At 37.7% G+C, this 20230-nt stretch overlaps 1 protein-coding gene across 1 annotated transcript in view; it reads left to right on the top strand.

The window, feature by feature from the left end:
* The first annotated feature begins 6422 nt into the window (after nucleotides 1-6422).
* pdhx (pyruvate dehydrogenase complex component X) overlaps nucleotides 6423-20230 on the top strand; it is a 36072-nt gene continuing 22264 nt past the window's right edge. Inside the window, exons 1-3 of the mRNA XM_027173431.2 lie at nucleotides 6423-6739; nucleotides 11635-11718; nucleotides 16887-16987. Coding sequence (XP_027029232.1) covers nucleotides 6613-6739; nucleotides 11635-11718; nucleotides 16887-16987 — 312 coding nt within the window. The 5' untranslated portion in view covers nucleotides 6423-6612. The remainder of the gene's footprint in view (nucleotides 6740-11634; nucleotides 11719-16886; nucleotides 16988-20230) is intronic.

Here is a 20230-nt window from a genome sequence, read left to right as displayed (position 1 = left end):
CTGTTCTGTGATGTGTGCCATGGCCAACACGTGTGTACCTCCAGGCAATAGGCAGCTGCTGGCCCTCAGATGCTCTCCGAGATTAGCCTCTCATCACTTTATGTTCCCATCTCTCAGTTCATGTCTAACACTGAACAGGCAAATCCAGCATGTGTGATTTTTTTTTCCAGCCTCTATCACTCTCTGGACTATTAATGCTTTATCACCATTCCATAACAGTCACAATGACATACTGGAATTTATTTAACAATCACTGTTGCTGTTGCTAGAGAAAATGTCACATGTGTTTATATTACAATAATGCAAAATACAAAATTGTAAGATGTTTATTTGTTTGGTTTTCTAGATTTTTAGATATTTTTTTAGAATGGTAAACATAATAAAACTTAAGGTTCGTTTCAAATGTGTTATGTGTTAATGTTATAATGACAAAAAATTTGCCTACGTTAAATATATTTTGAATATTTTTAACACTGTAGGGTCAAACAGATCAGAAAGACAGAATGAATGAAAGAAAACTTTTAAGACATATGACACTACAAGCATGTAACAATGTAGTGGAAAACGTTGGAATTATAACACAAGGAGATTAGGTTACTCATTACTGTATGTTCAAAGGGTTTCCAAAAATGACAACGGTACTACAATGAAGGAAAACTGTAAAGAAAAAGTATACTTGATGCCTGTTTCTGTAAAATGTAACATATCCATATCCATATATATATATTTATATAAATTCTTTAAATGCAGAGTTGTATAATTATTCATTAAATTATATAATAGAATATATTGTATATTATACTAACGGGGCATTTTTGGGCACCTTTGTCCAATGATGATTCCACATCCAGATGAGACTGAATGCATGTTTTGTTGCAGTGTTTTGATGAAAATTGTGTAGACATTCCTCTCCTCCCCATCATCCAAGGGAATATCTTTTAGATGAATGATGTTTCTCACTCCAGATACTGTGCCAAGGCAAAAAACTGTTTTATTGTCTTGTGGTTGTATGGTATTTTCCGCTACCAGCCTCTTTGTTAGGAACGCTGGTACACCTGCTCATTCATGGAATTATCCTGTCACAGCACAATGCATACAATGGTGAACATTCTCTATAGAATTCTCTAGCTTTGGGAAAATGGTGCAAAAAAAAATAAAAAATAAAAAAATCTTGTGAGCAACAGTTCTGCAGGCAGAAATGGCTTGTTGATAAGAGAGGTGAGAAGAGAATAGTCAAATTAGATCAAGCTGATAGTAAGGTCACAATGACTTAAATGACTTACTGTAAGTCCTTAGCCCGGTCTTTGTTTTATGTAGCGCCACAATCCTGGAGAAACGTCTCATTTCACTGTGTACTGCAACAGCTATTTATGGTTGAAATAACAATAAAAGCTTCTCGACTTGACTTGACTTGATTTATTTTTAATGTTATTTTTATTTTTATTCTACACATTATTTTTTTTACTCTATTTGACTCTATTTTATAGCACAGACGGTCATAAAAAGCCTTTTACTGCATGTTATACTGTATGTTACTGCGTATGTGACTAATAAAATGTGAATTTGAATTTGGAACCTGTTCTTTACAACAGTTTTGAAATGCACAACATGCTGAACTCTAAGGCAGATGAGTTTCAACAGCAGAAAACCACACTGAGTTTAACTCCTGTTAGCCAAAAAATGGTCTCTAAGGTTAAGGTGAGCATGGGTTCAACCAACCAGCACAGCTGAAGATAAAAATATCATTTGGTCTGATTAATCTTGATTTCTGCAGATGGTACAGTAAAGTCAGAATTTAGTGTCAACATCATGAATCCATGGACCAAATGTTTTGGGTCTGCTGTCCAGTCTGGTTGGAGATACGCAGCATAAATTCAAAGGAACGTTGGGAAATTGACAAAGAACCATGGCTCATCCGAGAGCAAAAATGGGGTTCACTCAGTGATAATAAAGTATTATAAAGTAGTAAACAATCATAAAGTAGTAATATAATTATTATTTTATTAGAATATATTCTTATCCATCTACCTATATAGATAGATAGATAGATAGATAGATAGATAGATAGATAGATAGATAGATAGATAGATAGATAGATAGATAGATAGATAGATAGATAGATAGATAGATAGATAGATAGATAGATAGATTTGGATGTGGGGATGTGGTAGCTCAGTGGTTAAGGTGTTGGGCTACTGATCGGAAGGTCATGGGTTCGAACCCAAGGTCCACCAAGCTGCCACTGATGGGCCCCTGAGCAAGGCCCTTAACCCTCAGTTGCTCAGTTGTAAGATAGGATAAGGGTGTCTGCTAAATGCTGTAAATGTAAATGTAGATTACTGCATGTTTACTAGTATAATGTGCTTAATATGGTGAAAAGGTGTAACTGGATTATAGAGCATACGTGTTTATGCTTAATTCACCCCATGCTGTAATATAATAAAACTCTGTGTCTAACATTACCAGTTAGGCAAATAGGTACAACAGTGATACAAAAGACTTAGACTTTTTTTTTCAGAAGCATCCATCTAATTTACCTAACGCACCACTGCAGCAAGAACATGCAAAGGAGAGGCGTCTGGTCTGATAGCACTGCAAAGGTTATGCTCTGATGAGGCTGTGCAGCTCATAAGCAGAGATTTCTTAACACGGTCATTCCTTGACCAGCTCAGTACTGGGAAAAGAATTAGGGTGTAGTGGGCAAAATATGTTTACCAGATTCGCATGTAACAAAACCGGTTGTAATTTAGCCTCACTCCCCCTCTCTGAAGAGAAACTCAAAACTATTAACTAACCAGCCATTCCTGTTACATGCCAACACAGGTGGATCATATGAGGTCTGGCATTTCCACCTTACAAAAGAATTTGCTCAAAATGCTTTGCTGGTCAAAATATATATGTATTCTTTATGAAACTTATTAACAAAAGAAAGGGAGCTTTATTATTCTGTATAATTTGAATATATACAGCCATAAACACACACACATATGCACCGTCATCTTAGCATGTCATCTCAACTGATGTCTCCCATCGGACATCTCAAAGGGTTTTTTGAATGTGGGGTTCAGTGATAAGAGCCTGTGATTCAGTATCTTCAAAAAGAACACAATGGCACCTGTGAACTCCTCAGAGCTGCTAACAGCAGTGCCATCTGCACTGTTGTCTTTCCCCTTATCTGCCATCACTTCCCTGTTCTTGCCACAGCATCTGATTGCCCACACTCATAAAAGATCATGTTACAAGAACTACAACGTGGTATATTCAAACTGAAGCACAATGTGGCCCAATTAAGCCTCAATTAAGTGTAATATAATATAATGCAAAGCACAGGCAGGGCTGGAACCAGGATCAACATGCGTAATAAGGTGCATGCTGCAGAAATGTAGCACACATATTTAAATTCTATTCTATTATGTTATATGTAGTTCTACATACAGCATTTCATAAATCTATCTCCTTTCAGACTGTTTGTAGTTTTCAGTTCCAGTTAGACTTAGTTTTTTGTTTTTTATTTAGAATTGACTCTTTGTCTCTTTGTGTGTCTGTGTGTGTGTGTGTGTGTGTGTGTGTGTGTGTGTGTGTGTGTGTGTGTGTGTGTGTGTGTGTGTGAGAGAGAGAGAGAGAGAGAGAGAGAGAGAGAGAGAGAGAGGGTGTGTGTGTGTGTGTGTGTGAGAGAGAGAGAGAGAGAGAGAGAGAGAGAGAGAGAGAGAGAGAGAGAGAGAGAGAGAGAGGGTGTGTGTGTGTGTGTGTGAGAGAGAGAGAGAGAGAGAGAGAGAGAGAGAGAGAGAGAGTGTGGGTGTGTGTGGCATGGGTGGAGTTTAAGTCAGGAGAGATTGGTTTCTCAGCGGCATGTTTCTCAAAAAAATGTTCTGTAAAAATTACTGCTACCATGTTTCTAAAATATAAAAAAAAGGTTAATATGTCTGGATTTGGCATCTGTTTCTAATGCTCTCTCTAGCTAATCTAGATTATTAGGTTATGTGTCTCTATGTCCATGTGTTATTTAACAAGGTATTTTTAGATACTTTATCTTGGTAGCTTGTTGTATGATTTTATGACACTTTATATTGTCACTTTATATTCTCTTCTGTTTCTATGATACACACTACAGTCAGTAAACAGTAAAAGACTATAAAGTCTATGGGGAAGTCTATGAGATAACCAAAAGTATCCTCTTTAGCTGCTCTAGATCAGGGAAACAGTCAGTATTGCTGCATCAAAAACATTACATGAACTGCATACAGGCTATGTGGACCATGAAGACAGGATTAGAACAAAGAAAGTTAAAGTAAAAAAGAGAAAAATTAAGTTTATTCTTTTTTCTTAGAGGAAAACAAACAAATAAATAAATAAATGTTAAAAAAAATTCTTTATTAACTCACTATTGTTCATAACTATTTCATAACTAATTCTAGATGTGATCTATTACGTGTCGACTAACATATCTTCCAATCTGTTTATAATTTCTAAAGACATATAAGGAACTTGGTGCTGTATTAAAATTTTCTCGTTAAAATTCCCTCCCTGTGTCTTATACAGTACATCCATCACATTTTTACTTCCTGTTATGGACACATGTGTCTGTTTGGGGTTTCCCCAGGTGGGCTAACTCTCTATGCAAAAATCTTCAAACTCACTTACTTCCTGGAGCATACTGACTTGGTTACTAAATAATCTGCATATTTAAAATGGCATGATACAGGTTGGAATATACAGAGGCAGAGTACTGATTTGTCGTTCAGGATTCCCCCCCGTCTCCCATCTCTCTGTCTCTATGTCTCTCTGTCTCTCTCTCTCTGTCTCTCTCTCTCTCTCTCTCTCTCTCTCTCTCTCTCTCTCTCTCTCTCTCTGTGATGATAGATAGATAGATAGATAGATAGATAGATAGATAGATAGATAGATAGATAGATAGATAGATAGATGTACATAATCTTAAAAAGATAGATTAAAAGTTTGCATTTAGTAAGTAATCATCCTCCTGAAGGACATAGTGATTGTGAAATACCATTGACATGCTACTGAGTCACTTTTGGGAAATGCTGGCATGCATCCATTGCAGATAATAGCTCTAGAGATAAAAAAGACATTCAGGTGTTAAGAATTAAGTAAATGCATAACTCATGACAGAATCTTGGAAGGCCTCAGCATTACTTCACTAACACAACACACTTCATTCCGATCATCTAGATATGGGCTGAAAATGGTAATGCTTGCAATAGAAAATGCTTTCAATAGATCAGATTTATTTCTCTCTAATTACCAAAATATATAGGACATTATGTGATAAAAAAGGATTTTTTTCCACACTGTTATATTTCTCTATCATGGATCTTGCCTCTTATGTCAGAATATTCAATGGAATTCATTCTTATCTAAAGTTAATTTTGCCATAGAATTCTCTGTTTCATAGTGATCCTCCCATGAAAAACAGTGTATCTTTATATATCTACACAGTAGATATATAGTATACACAGTATCACAGTAGATATATAGTATACACAGTATACACAGTATCTAGTATTACACAGTCACCTAGATATGATTGTCCAGTTGGATGTTATATTCATTCATTCATTCGTTCGTTCATTCACTTCTCGGGTCACGGGGAGCCTGTGCCTATCTCAGGCGTCATCGGGCATCAAGGCAGGATACACCCTGGACGTAGTGCCAACACACACACACTCTCATTCACTCACACACTATGGACAATTTGGATGTTATATTGATAATAATAATTATTAAGACTCTATGACACTAACATTGTTCAAAAGGTTAAAAAATACTGTTGAAAGAAATGGTTTAATTTTGCTACAATCCCATCACTGGCCTCCAGTAGCTACCTGCCTGAGATGTAAAAATATGATGCTTGTCTACAAAGCTAAAAATGGACCAGACCGCATCTGCGTCACTTATCACCAATTTGATGTCACTTATTACCTCACGTTCTGCATCACATGTACATGTATGACTGGAATTGACTCACCATCTCTTAGTGTACAAAGAAGACATCAACAATTTACTTTACTTGCACTGAGGAAGTCCCGGCGGCATAAAACGACGACAGTCAAGGAACACCAAACTTTTAAATTGTTTTAATCAAACAAATACTTTGATCTAATGGGTTCTCTGCAACAGAGTATTAGTTTGATTGCATTTTTACACCCAGGCCTATTTGCATTAGCACGAGGATGTGTTTTATGGAGACAAAATGTAAAGACAGGGATAGAAAGAAAAAAATGTGCTTTAGTTTAGATTCAAAAGCTCATGTCCCTTCCACTAGGAATCAACCTCGTTGAAAATGAGCAACTTTTGAATATTCCTCGTTCCTCCCTACACCATGATTAGCGCCAGGGCTACTACACTAGAAAGCGCAGTTCACTAAAGTTACACTAGATGGCACTGTTAAAATTTTAACTCGCTGTATCGCCAAGGACACTAAAAAAAGGATATTTCAAAAAACCTGCCTACGTCAGAGAGCCTACGTCAATCAAATTAATTTATTTGGTTATATTTAACATCATTTATATTTTCATTTAGTGTTGGTCGGGATTTTAAAAAAAATTGTTGACATTTCTGAACAGGCTTGTTTTGGGCAGGCTGACAGGCGCAAACATGGCGGCCTCCTTACGGCTAGGACATCGAGCCGTTTTAACAGGTTTTAGGTTTATTCCGTTTCAAAAATGCACTCACGTAAGTCAGAGTTTGTCCAGACAACTGTTTCAGTCTGCATATTTATCAGGTAAGATTGTTTCTCCTGTTCCGGACGTCTATTTGCTAGCTTGTTAGCTAAATGCTAAGTTTGTTTGCTAGCAGGTTCTTATCTGTAAATATAGTCTGTAAATACAAGATGTCTGTGCAGATATGTAGTGTTATTCTGGGTACATTTTGGACTCTGTGTGTGTGTGTGTGTGTGTGTGTGTGTGTGTGTGTGTGTGTGTGTGTGTGTGTGTGTGTGTGTGTGTGCTTTGGTGCCAAGGGCAGACGTAACTGCAGGCTAATGCCCAAATCCATCTCTACAGCACTGCTACTATTTTTCTCAACACCTGTTTCACCTAAAACATTCATTTCAAGACCCTGTCAAGTCCTCATAAGGCAAGACAGTGTCTGTGTAAAGTGTTTCAGACTGAATAATAAGCTTTTATTGTCATTTCAACCATATATACATAGCTGTTGCAGTGCACAGTTTCTCCAGGAGTGTGGTGCTACATAGAACACAGACTGAACTATGAGGACGTAGTAAGTTAGTCCTAGATACATAAAGTGCAACTGTACAACCTGGTGCGAACAGTGCAGGACAAGACAGTGCAGGACAAGACAAACAGGATGGTGCAGGACAAGACAAACAAGACGGTGCAGGACAAGACAAACAAGACGGTGCAGGACAAGACAAACAAGGCGGTGCAGGACAAGACAAACAAGACGGTGCAGGACAGTGCAGGACAAAAAAAATTACAAGACAATATACAAAAGACAATAAACAGAAACAGCTCTGAACAGTGTAAATAATGTATGTTCAAACAATATTGCGTGTGCAGTAATACTAGAACAACTTCTGATGCTGGTTAAAATGTTTGTAAATTAGTGGTAATGTGTTAAGTCTAACCAAGACACTAGCAGCAGATCCTGTAAGTTGTGATTTTGAGCCATCATGGATTAGACTTGTTTGTATAACACGTTTCACAAATGCTCAATGAGACTGTGATCTAGGTATTCAAACACATTTAATTCTTCGTCATGTTACTCAGACTATCACTGAACATTTTTTGTAGTATTGCAGGTTGCATTATCTTGAAATTGCAGTTTTCATTACGTATAAGTTTATAATGATGACCCAGCTATAAGTCTGTACTGACTCTGTGACTCTGTCACTGCTCATCATCAATAATAGCTTATTTTTAATGCTGCTACTCAAGTTTGTTTAGATATCGGTGTGGCGGATCTTAAACGCTGCTGGCTGATATTATACACTGTACATTGTACATTCAAAACAATCCACCTTCAGTGATGGAATATTTATATTAATCCAGCCTTAGTGAATATAAATATAACATCCAACGTTTAATCTTTAAATTGACTTACTTCATTTTTACTGACATGTTACTATATATATAGTATATATACATACATTGGTGTGAAAAAGTGTTGGCCCCCTTCCCGAGTTTTTATTTTTTTGCACGTTTGTCACACTTTAATGTTTCAGATCATCAAACAAATTTAAATATTAGTCAAAGATAACACAAGTAAACACAACAAGCAGTTTTTAAATAAAGGTTTTTATTTTTAAGGGAAAATAAAATCTAAACCTACATATTAAACACTTCATTTAACCTACATACCTTCATTTAAAAACTGCATGTTGTGTTTACTTGTGTTATCACTTTAAACATTAAAGCGTGACAAACATGCAAAAGTAAATAAATAATGATCGGGCGAAGACTTTTTCACACCACTATATGTGTGTGTGTGTGTGTGTGTGTGTGTGTGTATGTGTGTGTGTGTGTGTGTGTGTGTGTGTGTGTGTGTGTGTGTATAACATAAGATTATATTTATAATGTGTGTGTGTGTGTGTGTGTGTGTTTTCCTTTAAACTACCCATAGAAATAACAGCAACATCAGTCAACAAAATATAACCAGAGTCATTGAAATATCTTTTATGTGTTTGAGGTTGAACACTTTTAAGGATGGTGTTTTTATGGGGCTTTGTGAGGACTACGTAGACTAAAGCTCTTCCTAACAGCTGGTATGTCTTCATAAAATGTTTCCGTTTCTTGCTGATTTCTTGTATTTCTGGTTAGTGCGGACTGAAATGATTTTTAACCTATCAGTCTCTCAAAATTAATGACTGATATGACACTACACTCAACTTAGTTAAATGCTATTATTATTATTATTATTATTATTATTATTATTATTATTATTATTATTATTATTATTAAATAGTAAAACATTTTTAATCTTTAAAGTCTTGCCAATTATTTAGTTATTCGTCTTAATGCATATGACTTGGTAACTACTCAGTAACTATAAAGAGACCGTAATAAGAGAAGGATTGTAGTCATAGTATGGAGGGATCTATGTGTAGACTTTATGGGGTGTATCAGTTCAGCAAAAGGTCATATGCAAATGATCATTATCACAGAGCAGCATATAATATGAGACTGACAAGTGATTTACGGATGTACCGTTAAATCATATCTGAAAATTTGTTTGGGTGGAAAAATTTGTTTGGGTACAGATGTCTTTGCTTGACCTGCTGACTTCAGAGAATTTGAATGGAATTTAAATAGCAGAAACTTTTGAGAACTGAGCTCTCCCTAAACTTAACGGTCTGCCTTACACCTGGTCCCAGAGTTTTAGATCTTTCTCTCTCTCTCTCTCTCTCTCTCTCTGTGTGTCAGTGTGTGTGTCAGTGTGTGTGTCAGTGTGTGTGTCAGTGTGTGTGTCAGTGTGTGTGTCAGTGTGTGTGTCAGTGTGTGTGTCAGTGTGTGTGTCAGTGTGTGTGTCAGTGTGTGTGTCTGTGTGTGTGTGTCTGTGTGTGTGTGTGTCTGTGTGTGTGTGTGTCTGTCTGTGTGTGTCTGTGTCTGTCTGTGTGTGTGTCTGTCTGTGTGTGTGTCTGTCTGTGTGTGTGTCTGTCTGTGTGTGTCTGTGTGTGTGTCCGTGCCAATTTGCTACATCCATGTTAAGCAGAATGCAGTAATGTACTCATTTGCTTCCCTTAGTCTGCACTAAAGCACTAAACTAGCTCAACGGTCATTAGCTACCAGATTTCATGTAGAAACCCAAAAAAGCCTGGGCAGCACATAGGAACTTGCACATCACATACTTCAGTAATAGCCACTGGGTGTTTAGGTGTGTGTTCAAGAAAAGCACAGCATGTGGTGCTGATCATTTAAACACTTTAGATTTTTAAAAGTTTAAAGAAACTGAATATTTACAGACTATATTAGTTTCCCCACTAGATGGCAGCAGAAGACTCAGACATGCAGTGCTAGAGGGTCTGTTGACCGAAAGCCTCCTAAACTTTAGTGTGATTTTAGCTGCCTGGAAACTGCTCTCTTTCTGTCATCACTGGGGTGCTTTTAAACATATCACATCTGATTACTATATATCCTTTAATATGTAGTGTTTTCCTCTTTAAAACCAATCAGACTGGTTCATAGAGAATTAGGCAGTCATCCAGGCATCTCTGTCTTGGTTAAGAAATGTGCAAGATAATCTCCAACTCAAGTTTCCTCTCTTCACAATGAATCCATTTAATGAAGGGAAAGAAGAAGCGTTTATGTCTAGACAATAAGCTGTGACAGGCATATTGTTATGCTTGAGTCGTGTGTGTGTGTGTGTGTGTGTGTGTGTGTGTGTGTGTGTGTGTGTGTGTGTGTGTGTGTGTGTGTGTGTGTGTGTGTGTGTGTGTAGGAGAGTTTTTGACAAAACAGAGAGGAATATCAGAATCAGAAAGGCCTTTATTGCCAAGTATGTTTTCACATACGAGGAATTTGTTCTAGTACAGGAGCTCCACAGTGCAAACAGAATGGCATTGATAAGACATGAAGACATATATAGTAAATATATAGGTATATTAGTATAGTAAAGATATAGATATATGAAAGGTATAGGAAATCTGCAGTGCTTAGGAGTGATATTGTAGAGCTAAAAATTCTGACTACTAATCGCGAATACCAGTTAAAAAAAAAACCAATTCTGTTATTAAATGCAGTCATTTGTAGATCTTATGTAGGTCCACTGATGCATCTGTCTAAAATGGTTGACATTGCTGTTCAAGTTGTGTCAAATAAAAACACTATGTTGCTGTTACATCACTACAGGGCTTCAAAATATTCAGTGTGTGTGTATATGTATGTGTATATATATATATATATATATATATATATATATATATATATATACACATACATATACAGACAGAATATATATATATAATATCCTCCTTGTCTCTCAAGCTCAACAGTAGTGTGTCTTCTCTGCAAGGACTGTTTTGAGATTTTCCAGCAGCTTGGTGTCACTGCTGCTCAGGCATTAACACCCACTCGTCTACACACACTGTCTAAAGCGGTCTGCTGGCCTTGGTTTTAGAGTGTGTGTGTGTGTGTGTGCTGCTTTTTCTCTGACCTGCAGTGTGACATTGATGTGCTCTGGTTCTTTTGTCGTGTGTGTGTGTGTGTGTGTGTGTGTGTGTGTGTGTGTGTGTGTGTGTGTGTGTGTGTGTGTGTGTGTGTGTGTGTGTGTGTGTGTGTGTGTGTGTGTGTGTGTGTGTGAGAGTGTGTGAGAGTGTGTGAGAGTGTGTGAGAGTGTGTGAGAGTGTGTGCGAGAGTGTGCGAGAGTGTGCGAGAGTGTGCGAGAGTGTGTGTGTATTTGCTGCGCATTTCACTGCCTGTAGTCACTGAACTGTTCCTTCATGCTGTTATAATGATATTTATAAACACCCAGCAGAAACATGTTGCAGTTCGCTAACCAAGTTAAGCTTACAAATAATGTTAAATGTTTTATGGTTTTTCTCCAGTAGGAGAATTTCTTCCCAGCAAAATTTGTCGTCCTGGCATGATGTAAAAATTAATTTAACTTCATTCACATGTAGTCAATCTTTGCTTATGGTGCATTTCTGTGTGTGTCCTGCAGGGGTCGCCCCACTCAAAGTGCAGATGCCTGCCCTTTCACCCACCATGGAAGAGGGTAACATTGTGAAATGGCTGAAGAAGGAAGGTGAGCAGGATTCAGCCGCTGTAATAATATCATGACAGTTTTCTCTCAGAGGTGTTGTAGCTTGTGGTCACAATGATGTAGCACTGATGTTGCACAGCACACGACTCTTACATTTACATGTACTACAGGCAGGGAATCGGTTTAATTATGTCACAATATGCTTCTCTGAGATATTGTGCCTATCTTTAAAATATTATACTATTTATATGTTAATTAAAGAAACATTTAATATCAAATTGGCCTGAATCAGCCGATACAAGTGTTATTTTCTACATTAAGACACAAGGCAGTCGTGGCCTAATGGTTAGAGAGTCTCACTCATAACCCGAAGGTTGTGGGTTCGAGTCTCGGGCCGACCACGACTGAGGTGCCCTCGAGCAAGGCACCGAATCCCCCCAACTGCCCACTGCTCTGGGTGTGTGTTTACGGTGTGTGTGTTCACTGCTGTGTGTGTGTGCACATTGGACGGGTTAAATGCAGAGAACGAATTCTGAGTATGGGTCACCAAACTTAGCCGTATGTCAGGCTACTATCACTATCACTAAGAAATATATTAACGCAACACCACTTGATTGTGAGCTGTTGATCAAAGCTCTTTTTACACATTGAGCATAAAAATAGGACAAATGTAAAATTTTTGGAGTATTGAGCAATGTCTGTCTGTATCTGTTACATCAGAAGGCTTTGTTCTGGACTGAAGCTTGTGTAAAGACCTGACGTCTTTCTTCAGTAAATGATTAATATGTTAAAAATGTCAGCGGAAAGGTGAGAAAAACAGGTTTGTTTTTTTGTTTTGCTTTTTTTACTGGATTAATAAAGGATATATATGTCCGTGAAAACACCTTTTTCCATTTTTCATTTATTTGAGAGACTGAGACAATTCCAGAATGAAAGAGGAGGACATAAAGGACATTGTAATCCATTGTAATACAGACAGGACATAACTGTGCAGCGTTCTGAACTCACAGCCTTGTGATCAGCTGTGAGGCTCTAGTTTTAACCACTGAGTTAATGATAAATGGCTTTAAACCTCATCAACTTTTCATAAATCCACAAAGATCCTGTGTTAGTTTTTTTAGTTTTAATTTACATTTTAATTCATGCAGCCTTATCACCTTATTCACATATTAATGCTTATTTTTTATGTTTTTAAGATTTTTATTCAGAGTTAATGGGCTGATATCCAGCAGACGCTTTTATATGATTTGTATGCTACTGCTGTTCCTATAAAAATATTAGTATGAAATTCCTGATACTATTTTTTGGTAGAATATTTGAATAATTTAGAGTTTTGGCAGAATATCTGAGAAATATTTGAGAGAACCTGGTGGTTAAAGTGTTGGACTATTGATTAGAAGGTTGTGAGTTCCAATCACAGGTCCACTAAGCTAACACTGTTGGGCCCCTGAGCAAGGCCCTTAAACTTCAATTACTCAGTTGTATAAAATGAGAAGGGCGAATTCCAACTATTTTATACCCATCAATGTTAAGCAGACACCAAGATCTCAAGATGAACTAGAAAAAAAAGCAGTCAAAGTAAACAGGTGGCTCCCAAGTGATTCAGCTTTCTAATTTTACCAAGAGAATATATACTCCAATAAATGCAAATTGCTTTCTCGTTGTCATTTTCTGTTTATTTGCATTTGATTAGGTTCCAGTGTAGAAATGTCAATCATGTTTCTTCATCCTTCACTCCTCTTTCCCAAACAAACCCACATGGGGTCCGGAAAGCCCAGGGAAATATGACTGTTCTCCATCTTTCAGGAGTGACAGAAAGTAGGACTGGACAATATGGACCCAATTACATATGACAGCAGGGACAATTTCATATGTTGAAACAGTGTACATTGTGATATATAATGTTTTCTCTAAAAGTGATGGAAAAAAAACAGTCTATAAAAAAATAACTGCATGCATTCATGACTGTGTTTCAATCATCCTGTACGGAACAACAGGAGTATACAATATGAAATATTTAAGCAGTATGTGACTTCGGGTTTCAGGAATCCAGTGACAGAAGTACATTTCTTTAGGCACAAGCACTTCATCTTTTAGACGTGCTGATGGATGTTCTGTTAAGGAGTGCTGAGGCGAGATTTGCTCTTTGTCACGATCTTCCATGCTTGTTTTTGCTTTGTTACTTCACACTGCGAGTCGCACTTAGTGGAACCGTAGTGATGTGAACCAGCTGCTGAGAACTGGGTCGTGCAACAATGCTAATAGACAAAGATATCAATCAATAAACTCCAGCTTATGATATCTATGACTTATCACACAGGGTTAAATGATTAAATAAAGCAAAGTTACGGCGCATTAACCGATGCAGACCTCCTGTAGAACTTTATTTAAAAAAAAAATCAGTGTTGTCATTGAGTAATGTTTTTTTTTTCCCCTTGTTGTTACTGTTCTTGGTATTGAAACAGAAATATGTTAAATATTTGTAGATTAGTTTAGGTTCATGACAGAACTTGACACATTTAAAGCTACTTCAGATTAATTCAAATTCTTGACTCCTCCTCGCCTCCCCCTCCTCCCCCCTCCAACCCGTGCAATAATCACAGAACATGTTGTGTAACAGTGGACATATTTATCATTGTTGTGGTTATTTATACCAGACATGGTTAGATACTCCAATTTATCTTGTATTACTTTCCTGAGAACTTGGCTTTATTACAGTAACAGGAACAGAAGAGCACATTTACAACATGGCTGTTTTTTCCCCCCTGCATTCTGGTGACGTTTTCTGGTCTGGTCATTGCCTTTTCTTCGTGTTGTTCACTACAGGAATTAATGTTCATCATTCCCATTGTGCTTGCTATACTTGATATAAAGCAGGAGTTCATAATTAGCTAGAACCATCTGAGTTTATGGGAGTTGGTCATGAAAATCCATGAGTGTTCCCATTTTGCTCTGTGTATCTAATTTTTACATCTGTATATAAAAGAGAATGAATGTTAATGAGTCTGATGGTTAGTAAAGAGTGGACTGGGTTTGTGTGTACTAGTGATGGCTGTGAACTGTGCGGAAAAATATAACAAGCGTTGATTTAAATTTGCAGAATTGGGTAGACACACTTATCCAGACCTACATACGTCAAACAAAAGTGCTTTGAAGCCTCTATCGATGAATAAAAACTTAGGAGTCCATCAACTCCAAACCCTACGACAAGAGGAAGAGTGAATGTGAAGACTGGCATTAATAATGGTGCAAGACTAAACCACTAAAACACTAAGACTAAAACACACAAAGTGTGTGTATATGACATTAATGCCTTTAACGCCAATCTTCACATTCACTTCTCCTCTTGACCTAGTATTAGCACATATTTTTTCTGTTTGATTTATGTGTATTTAAACACACACACACACACACACACACACATACAAAACATTGAACATAAACTTTAACAAACATAAAAACATCACTTCAATGGGCATACAGAGGCCCTTTTTTGACTTTATTTTTATTTGTGCTTTAAGTAAAGGATTCCTCCTATTTCTTTTTCTAAAGATTCTCCACAAGAGGGAGATATAAACACTAAAGTACCTTTTAAATCCCTCACTGTTGAAACAGACATGAACTCTGCTTTGCTTTTGCATGTATAGTTTCATTTGCATATCAGCTTTATATTCATTTGCATATAGGCTTCACAAAGAGGTGTGTGTGTGTGTGTGTGTGTGTGTGTGTGTGTGTGTGTGTGTGTGTGTGTGTGTGTGTGTGTGTGTGTGTGTGTACATTCACTATCCACTTTAATAGGAACACCCCTACACTTGTTCATTTATGCAGGTTACCAGTCATAGCACAATGCATAAAATCATGTCGAAACATTCATTTAATATTCCTGTCAAACATCAGAATGAATATAAATTTGACTTTGATTGTGCCAAGGATGGTGGTGCCAGATTTGCTGGTTTGAGTATTTAAGAAACTGCTGATCTCCTGGGATTTTCACACACATCAGCATCTACAGTTTACACAGAATGATTTGAGGAATGAAAAAAAGCTGTATGTGAGTGACAGTTCTGTGGGTGGGACATAAGATAAGAGACATCAGAGGAAAATGGCCAAATTGGTTCGAGCTGATTACGGTATTCACTCCTTACAACCTGTATTGAGCAGAAAAGCTTCTTGGCACACAAAACATTATACAGTGAATGGATGTGTGCTACAACAGCAGAAAACCATATCAGGTTTCACTTCATTTCAGCCTAGAACACAAATCATGGGCACGGGCTTTCTGAATCTGCTCAGTTGAAGAAACCTATATACAATGATCCGCTATAACATAAAAACCACTAACGTGCTACATGACTCAACGTAGATTAACTCATTACAGTGGCATCTGTTAAACAGGAGGAGTTATGTACTCTGATTATTAACCATATATACCATTTTCCTGTCCCTCACCCTAAACTTTATTATTAACTATCATGGTTTGCTCATATGATCCATGTCTGACAGAGTCTGGGAGTAATGGCAGTTTTCTGGATGAATGACATCTGAAGTGATTGCACTGTTGGGGAATATTAATGTTAGTGCCTCTGGGCCATGGGTTTCAGGATCCTCTTCAATTCATATACTTTGATTACTCCTTTTTGATCCATAGTATACTTTCCACATATAGATTTCCTTCATGCAGCTGTGTGTGTGTGTGTGTGTGTAAGTGAGAACCATTTGTTCTCTAATTGCAGTAATTTTTCATGGAAATGTATTCATGAGTCCAAGTGAATATAACGGTACATTAAAATGTGCTGCTGTGTTCGATATCCTGCTGTGCAGCACAGATGAGCTAAGATCATGAAACCTACAGGAAAAAATCGTTGTTTCTCTTTTAGTTTGTTGTTGACTATTCAGCAGTGGATTTCTTAAGCAAGCACCAAACGTTCTATATTATTAATATGCACTATGTTACAATATACTTTATTTATTTGTTTGTTTGTTTTGTTTATTTATTTATTTATTATATTTTAAACCAATTTTCATTTCACCTGACAAACATCAGATAGCAGAATGACCTAAAACTGGATCATTTAGCATTTAGACATTTATTTATTGTGTAAGTAAGATGTGTCCTGCATGTGTCAATGAGAAAAATCTATTTAAAATGCCAGAGAGAAATTGCTTGTTATTTATTAATCGTTTGTCCGTGTCTGTGTGTATGCGAGCAGGTGAGGCGGTGGCAGCTGGTGATGCTCTCTGCGAAATTGAGACAGACAAGGCTGTGGTTACCATGGAATCCAATGATGACGGAGTACTGGCTAAAATCCTGGTGAGTGTGTGTGTGTCTGTTTGTGTGTGTGTGTGTGTGTGTGTGTGTGTGTGGGATGATTGCAGAAATGAAATGGGTATTGAGTGAAAATGAAACTGATTGACTATATTAACTTCAGTCCCTGAGGTCCTCACATCACAAACTTTCTACCTAATCTCATTTAGAAGGTGTCTGTGGTGGGGAGCACATTGTTTCCTCCAGTCAGAGCTCTTCATTAAGCTTTCTATGGACTGGAAGAGCAGAACCGGTTCCTAATAAGCCTTTTCCTGGTTCCCCTTCCGAATTTAGTGCATTTGCGGGACAGCCTCAATTGCTATCACATTTAAAGTGTTGAGCAGAGTATTAGGATTTATTTAACAGGAGATGTGAGTAGAATACCTCACTTCGCCTCATTGTAGTAAAAAAAGCCTTCCCATCAGCAGATAAAGGGATTGTCAGTCACAGACTGATTTCCATAATCCAGCGATCTCTTTATAACTTAAGCAGCTTCCCACGGTTAAACCGTCTTAGTGTCTATGTTGACATGGTTTTTTGTCAGTCGTAATGAATGTGCATGTACGTTCCAAATAATCCAAACCAAACCTAAGCATCTGAGGATGTTCTCATAGCAACATTTTAATAACAACTACAAGCATGTGACACCTGTAAGTACATTTAGTAGCTATGTTCATTTCAGTCAAACTATCTTTCTATGGCCAAATATCTAGTATAGTGCAGGATTCACACCAGATGCAGCATGTAAGCGTATCCTGCCCATCCAGCTATTCCACATCATGCTTGTTCCATCTGCACCAGAGAAACAACAATGCACTTAATTAATACACAGGTCAAACATCCTCATGTTTCACATCTGAAACAGGGACAGACAACATTTTGGCCAGCTGTATTTACAATACAGTTCACTTACAATGTGCTGTATGACAGTGGATCTGTGACTGTAATTATGATTAGCCTTAAAGTGCCTTTATTATATACACTGTGCACTCAGAGCATTATTGTACATGCTGATAAGTTCATGGTGTGGGACATGTACACTTCAGTGCGTCTACAGGCTTAAATAGTGTCAAATTAAATCTAACGAATTTAACGTGCAGTATAGACTTTGTCTTGTGCATCTTTTGTGGATTGAAACACCGGTCAACACAGATATATATCTATCTGTTACATATAATACGATCGACTTTGAATTGCATCACACATGTAAAGCCTGATGTGTGAGTTCTTGTCATTACTATATTTTTATTGTCATCTCATAATTAACAGTTTCATGACTATTATAAGCTTAGAGTGTAGATGGCCAAGCTAGAAATTGAGTTACTTTAACATGCATTAATTATTTGTTCCACATTAGTTCAGGATTCAGACAGGCAGACAGACAGATAGAGAGACAGGAAAAAAATTGTTTCCGTTTTAAATATTAATTTGACCCTTTTCTTCTGTCCCATCTGGCTTGTCTGTTATTTAAATGTTTACATGTTGTTTCTTCACTAGATAACGATTTATGGCATTTAGGTTGTTTTGTGTTCCATACACACACACTGTCCTGGATGTGTGCACAGAATTCCATTGTGAACATAATCAAATAAAACTTTTCTATTTTGCATTAATGATTTTTTTTTCTATTAAAGAGATTATTATACAGATTATCAGACTTGCAGTTGTTTGATTAGAGAGTAAGTGAATTACAATTTACTAAGTTTGCCGTATGCTGTGGGACTATTATGTTTTAGCTCAAACTGCATACTAATCAGAGTAAAAAGGTTATTAGTGAATTATCAATCAGATCGTTAGGCTGCGTGTAAACATTGCTAATGACGGTTTTGTTATTTCCACATTTTTCTCATTTTCTGTCTGGAATCCAGCTGAGTCTGATACTGGGATGTGGGGGTGGTGTGTCTGGTGGGTTGGATCTCATACTGATGTGTTTTAGCTGCTTGGTTGGCCTGGTCTAAAATACAGAAAAAAAAGCCTTGCTAGAGATGCAAAGTAATAACCCAGCAGCGATGATGATGATGATTATTATTATTATTATTATTATTATTATTATTATTATTATTATTATTATTAGTGGGGGTTTTTTTGTTGTTTTTTTTAAATCTCAGCCTTTGGAATAAAGTCACATTACAGTCTATAGATGTGTGTACAAACTGACAAGTCTGTAATAGTCACATTTAAAATATCGCAGTAAAAAGCTGACCTTTTAGACATACACATAGAGATACACACCTCAGCTTCCTTTGCAAGGGAGTTTCCATGGAAACAGGCCATGGAAATGGGGGTTGGGGGTTTAAAGTAGAAGCAGAAGGAAAATGGCCTGAATTAGTTAACCAGCTCCATCCTGCAAAGCACCCTGAATACACGGCTTCAGGTTTTATGCTATGGTTATGTTCTCTCTCTCTCTCTCTCTCTCTCTCTCTCTCTCTCTCTCTCTCTCTCTCTCTCTCTCTCTCTCTCTCTCTCTCTCTCTCTCTCTCTCTCTGTGTGTGTGTGTGTGTGTGTGTGTGTGTGTGTGTGTGTGTGTGTGTGTGTGTGTGTGTGTGTGTGTGTGTGTGTGTGTGTGTGTGTGTGTGTGTGTGTGTGTGTGTGTGCTGTGTATGCAGGTGTGTGGTGGTAAATACCCATAACTAGCTATTCTAAGCATTTATATGTTTAGAAATATCCTGTGAAGCTGCAATATGGACTTGCCTTCACTGATTATCTCTCATATAAAACACACCTCAGTGTCACTGCTGAGTGTGAGAGTGAGTGTGAGAGTGAGTGTGAGAGTGAGTGTGAGAGTGAGTGTGAGAGTGAGAGTGAGTGTGAGAGTGAGTGTGAGAGTGAGTGTGAGAGTGAGTGTGAGAGTGAGTGTGAGAGTGAGTGTGAGAGTGAGTGTGAGAGTGAGTGTGAGAGTGAGCGAGTGTGAGAGTGAGCGAGTGTGAGAGTGAGCGAGCGAGCGAGTGAGAGCGAGCGAGCGAGTGAGAGCGAGCGAGCGAGTGAGAGCGAGCGAGCGAGCGAGTGAGAGCGAGCGAGCGAGTGAGAGCGAGCGAGCGAGCGAGTGTGAGCGAGCGAGCGAGCGAGTGTGAGCGAGTGTGTGTGAGTGAGTGTGAGCGAGTGAGTGAGTGTGTGTGAGTGTGTAAGGTGTGTATAAGTAGCAATGTGGCCTTACATCAAATCCAACCTTTTTATCTTTTTAGTTTATGTCTCTGGTTGTATTGTGCACAAATCATTAATATTGTTTTCTCTCTACCCAGGGATATCTCT

This window comes from Tachysurus fulvidraco, chromosome 10, assembly GCF_022655615.1.
Source record: "Tachysurus fulvidraco isolate hzauxx_2018 chromosome 10, HZAU_PFXX_2.0, whole genome shotgun sequence".
Classification (NCBI taxonomy): Eukaryota; Metazoa; Chordata; class Actinopteri; order Siluriformes; family Bagridae; genus Tachysurus; species Tachysurus fulvidraco.
This window is presented reverse-complemented; position numbering and strand designations above follow the sequence as displayed.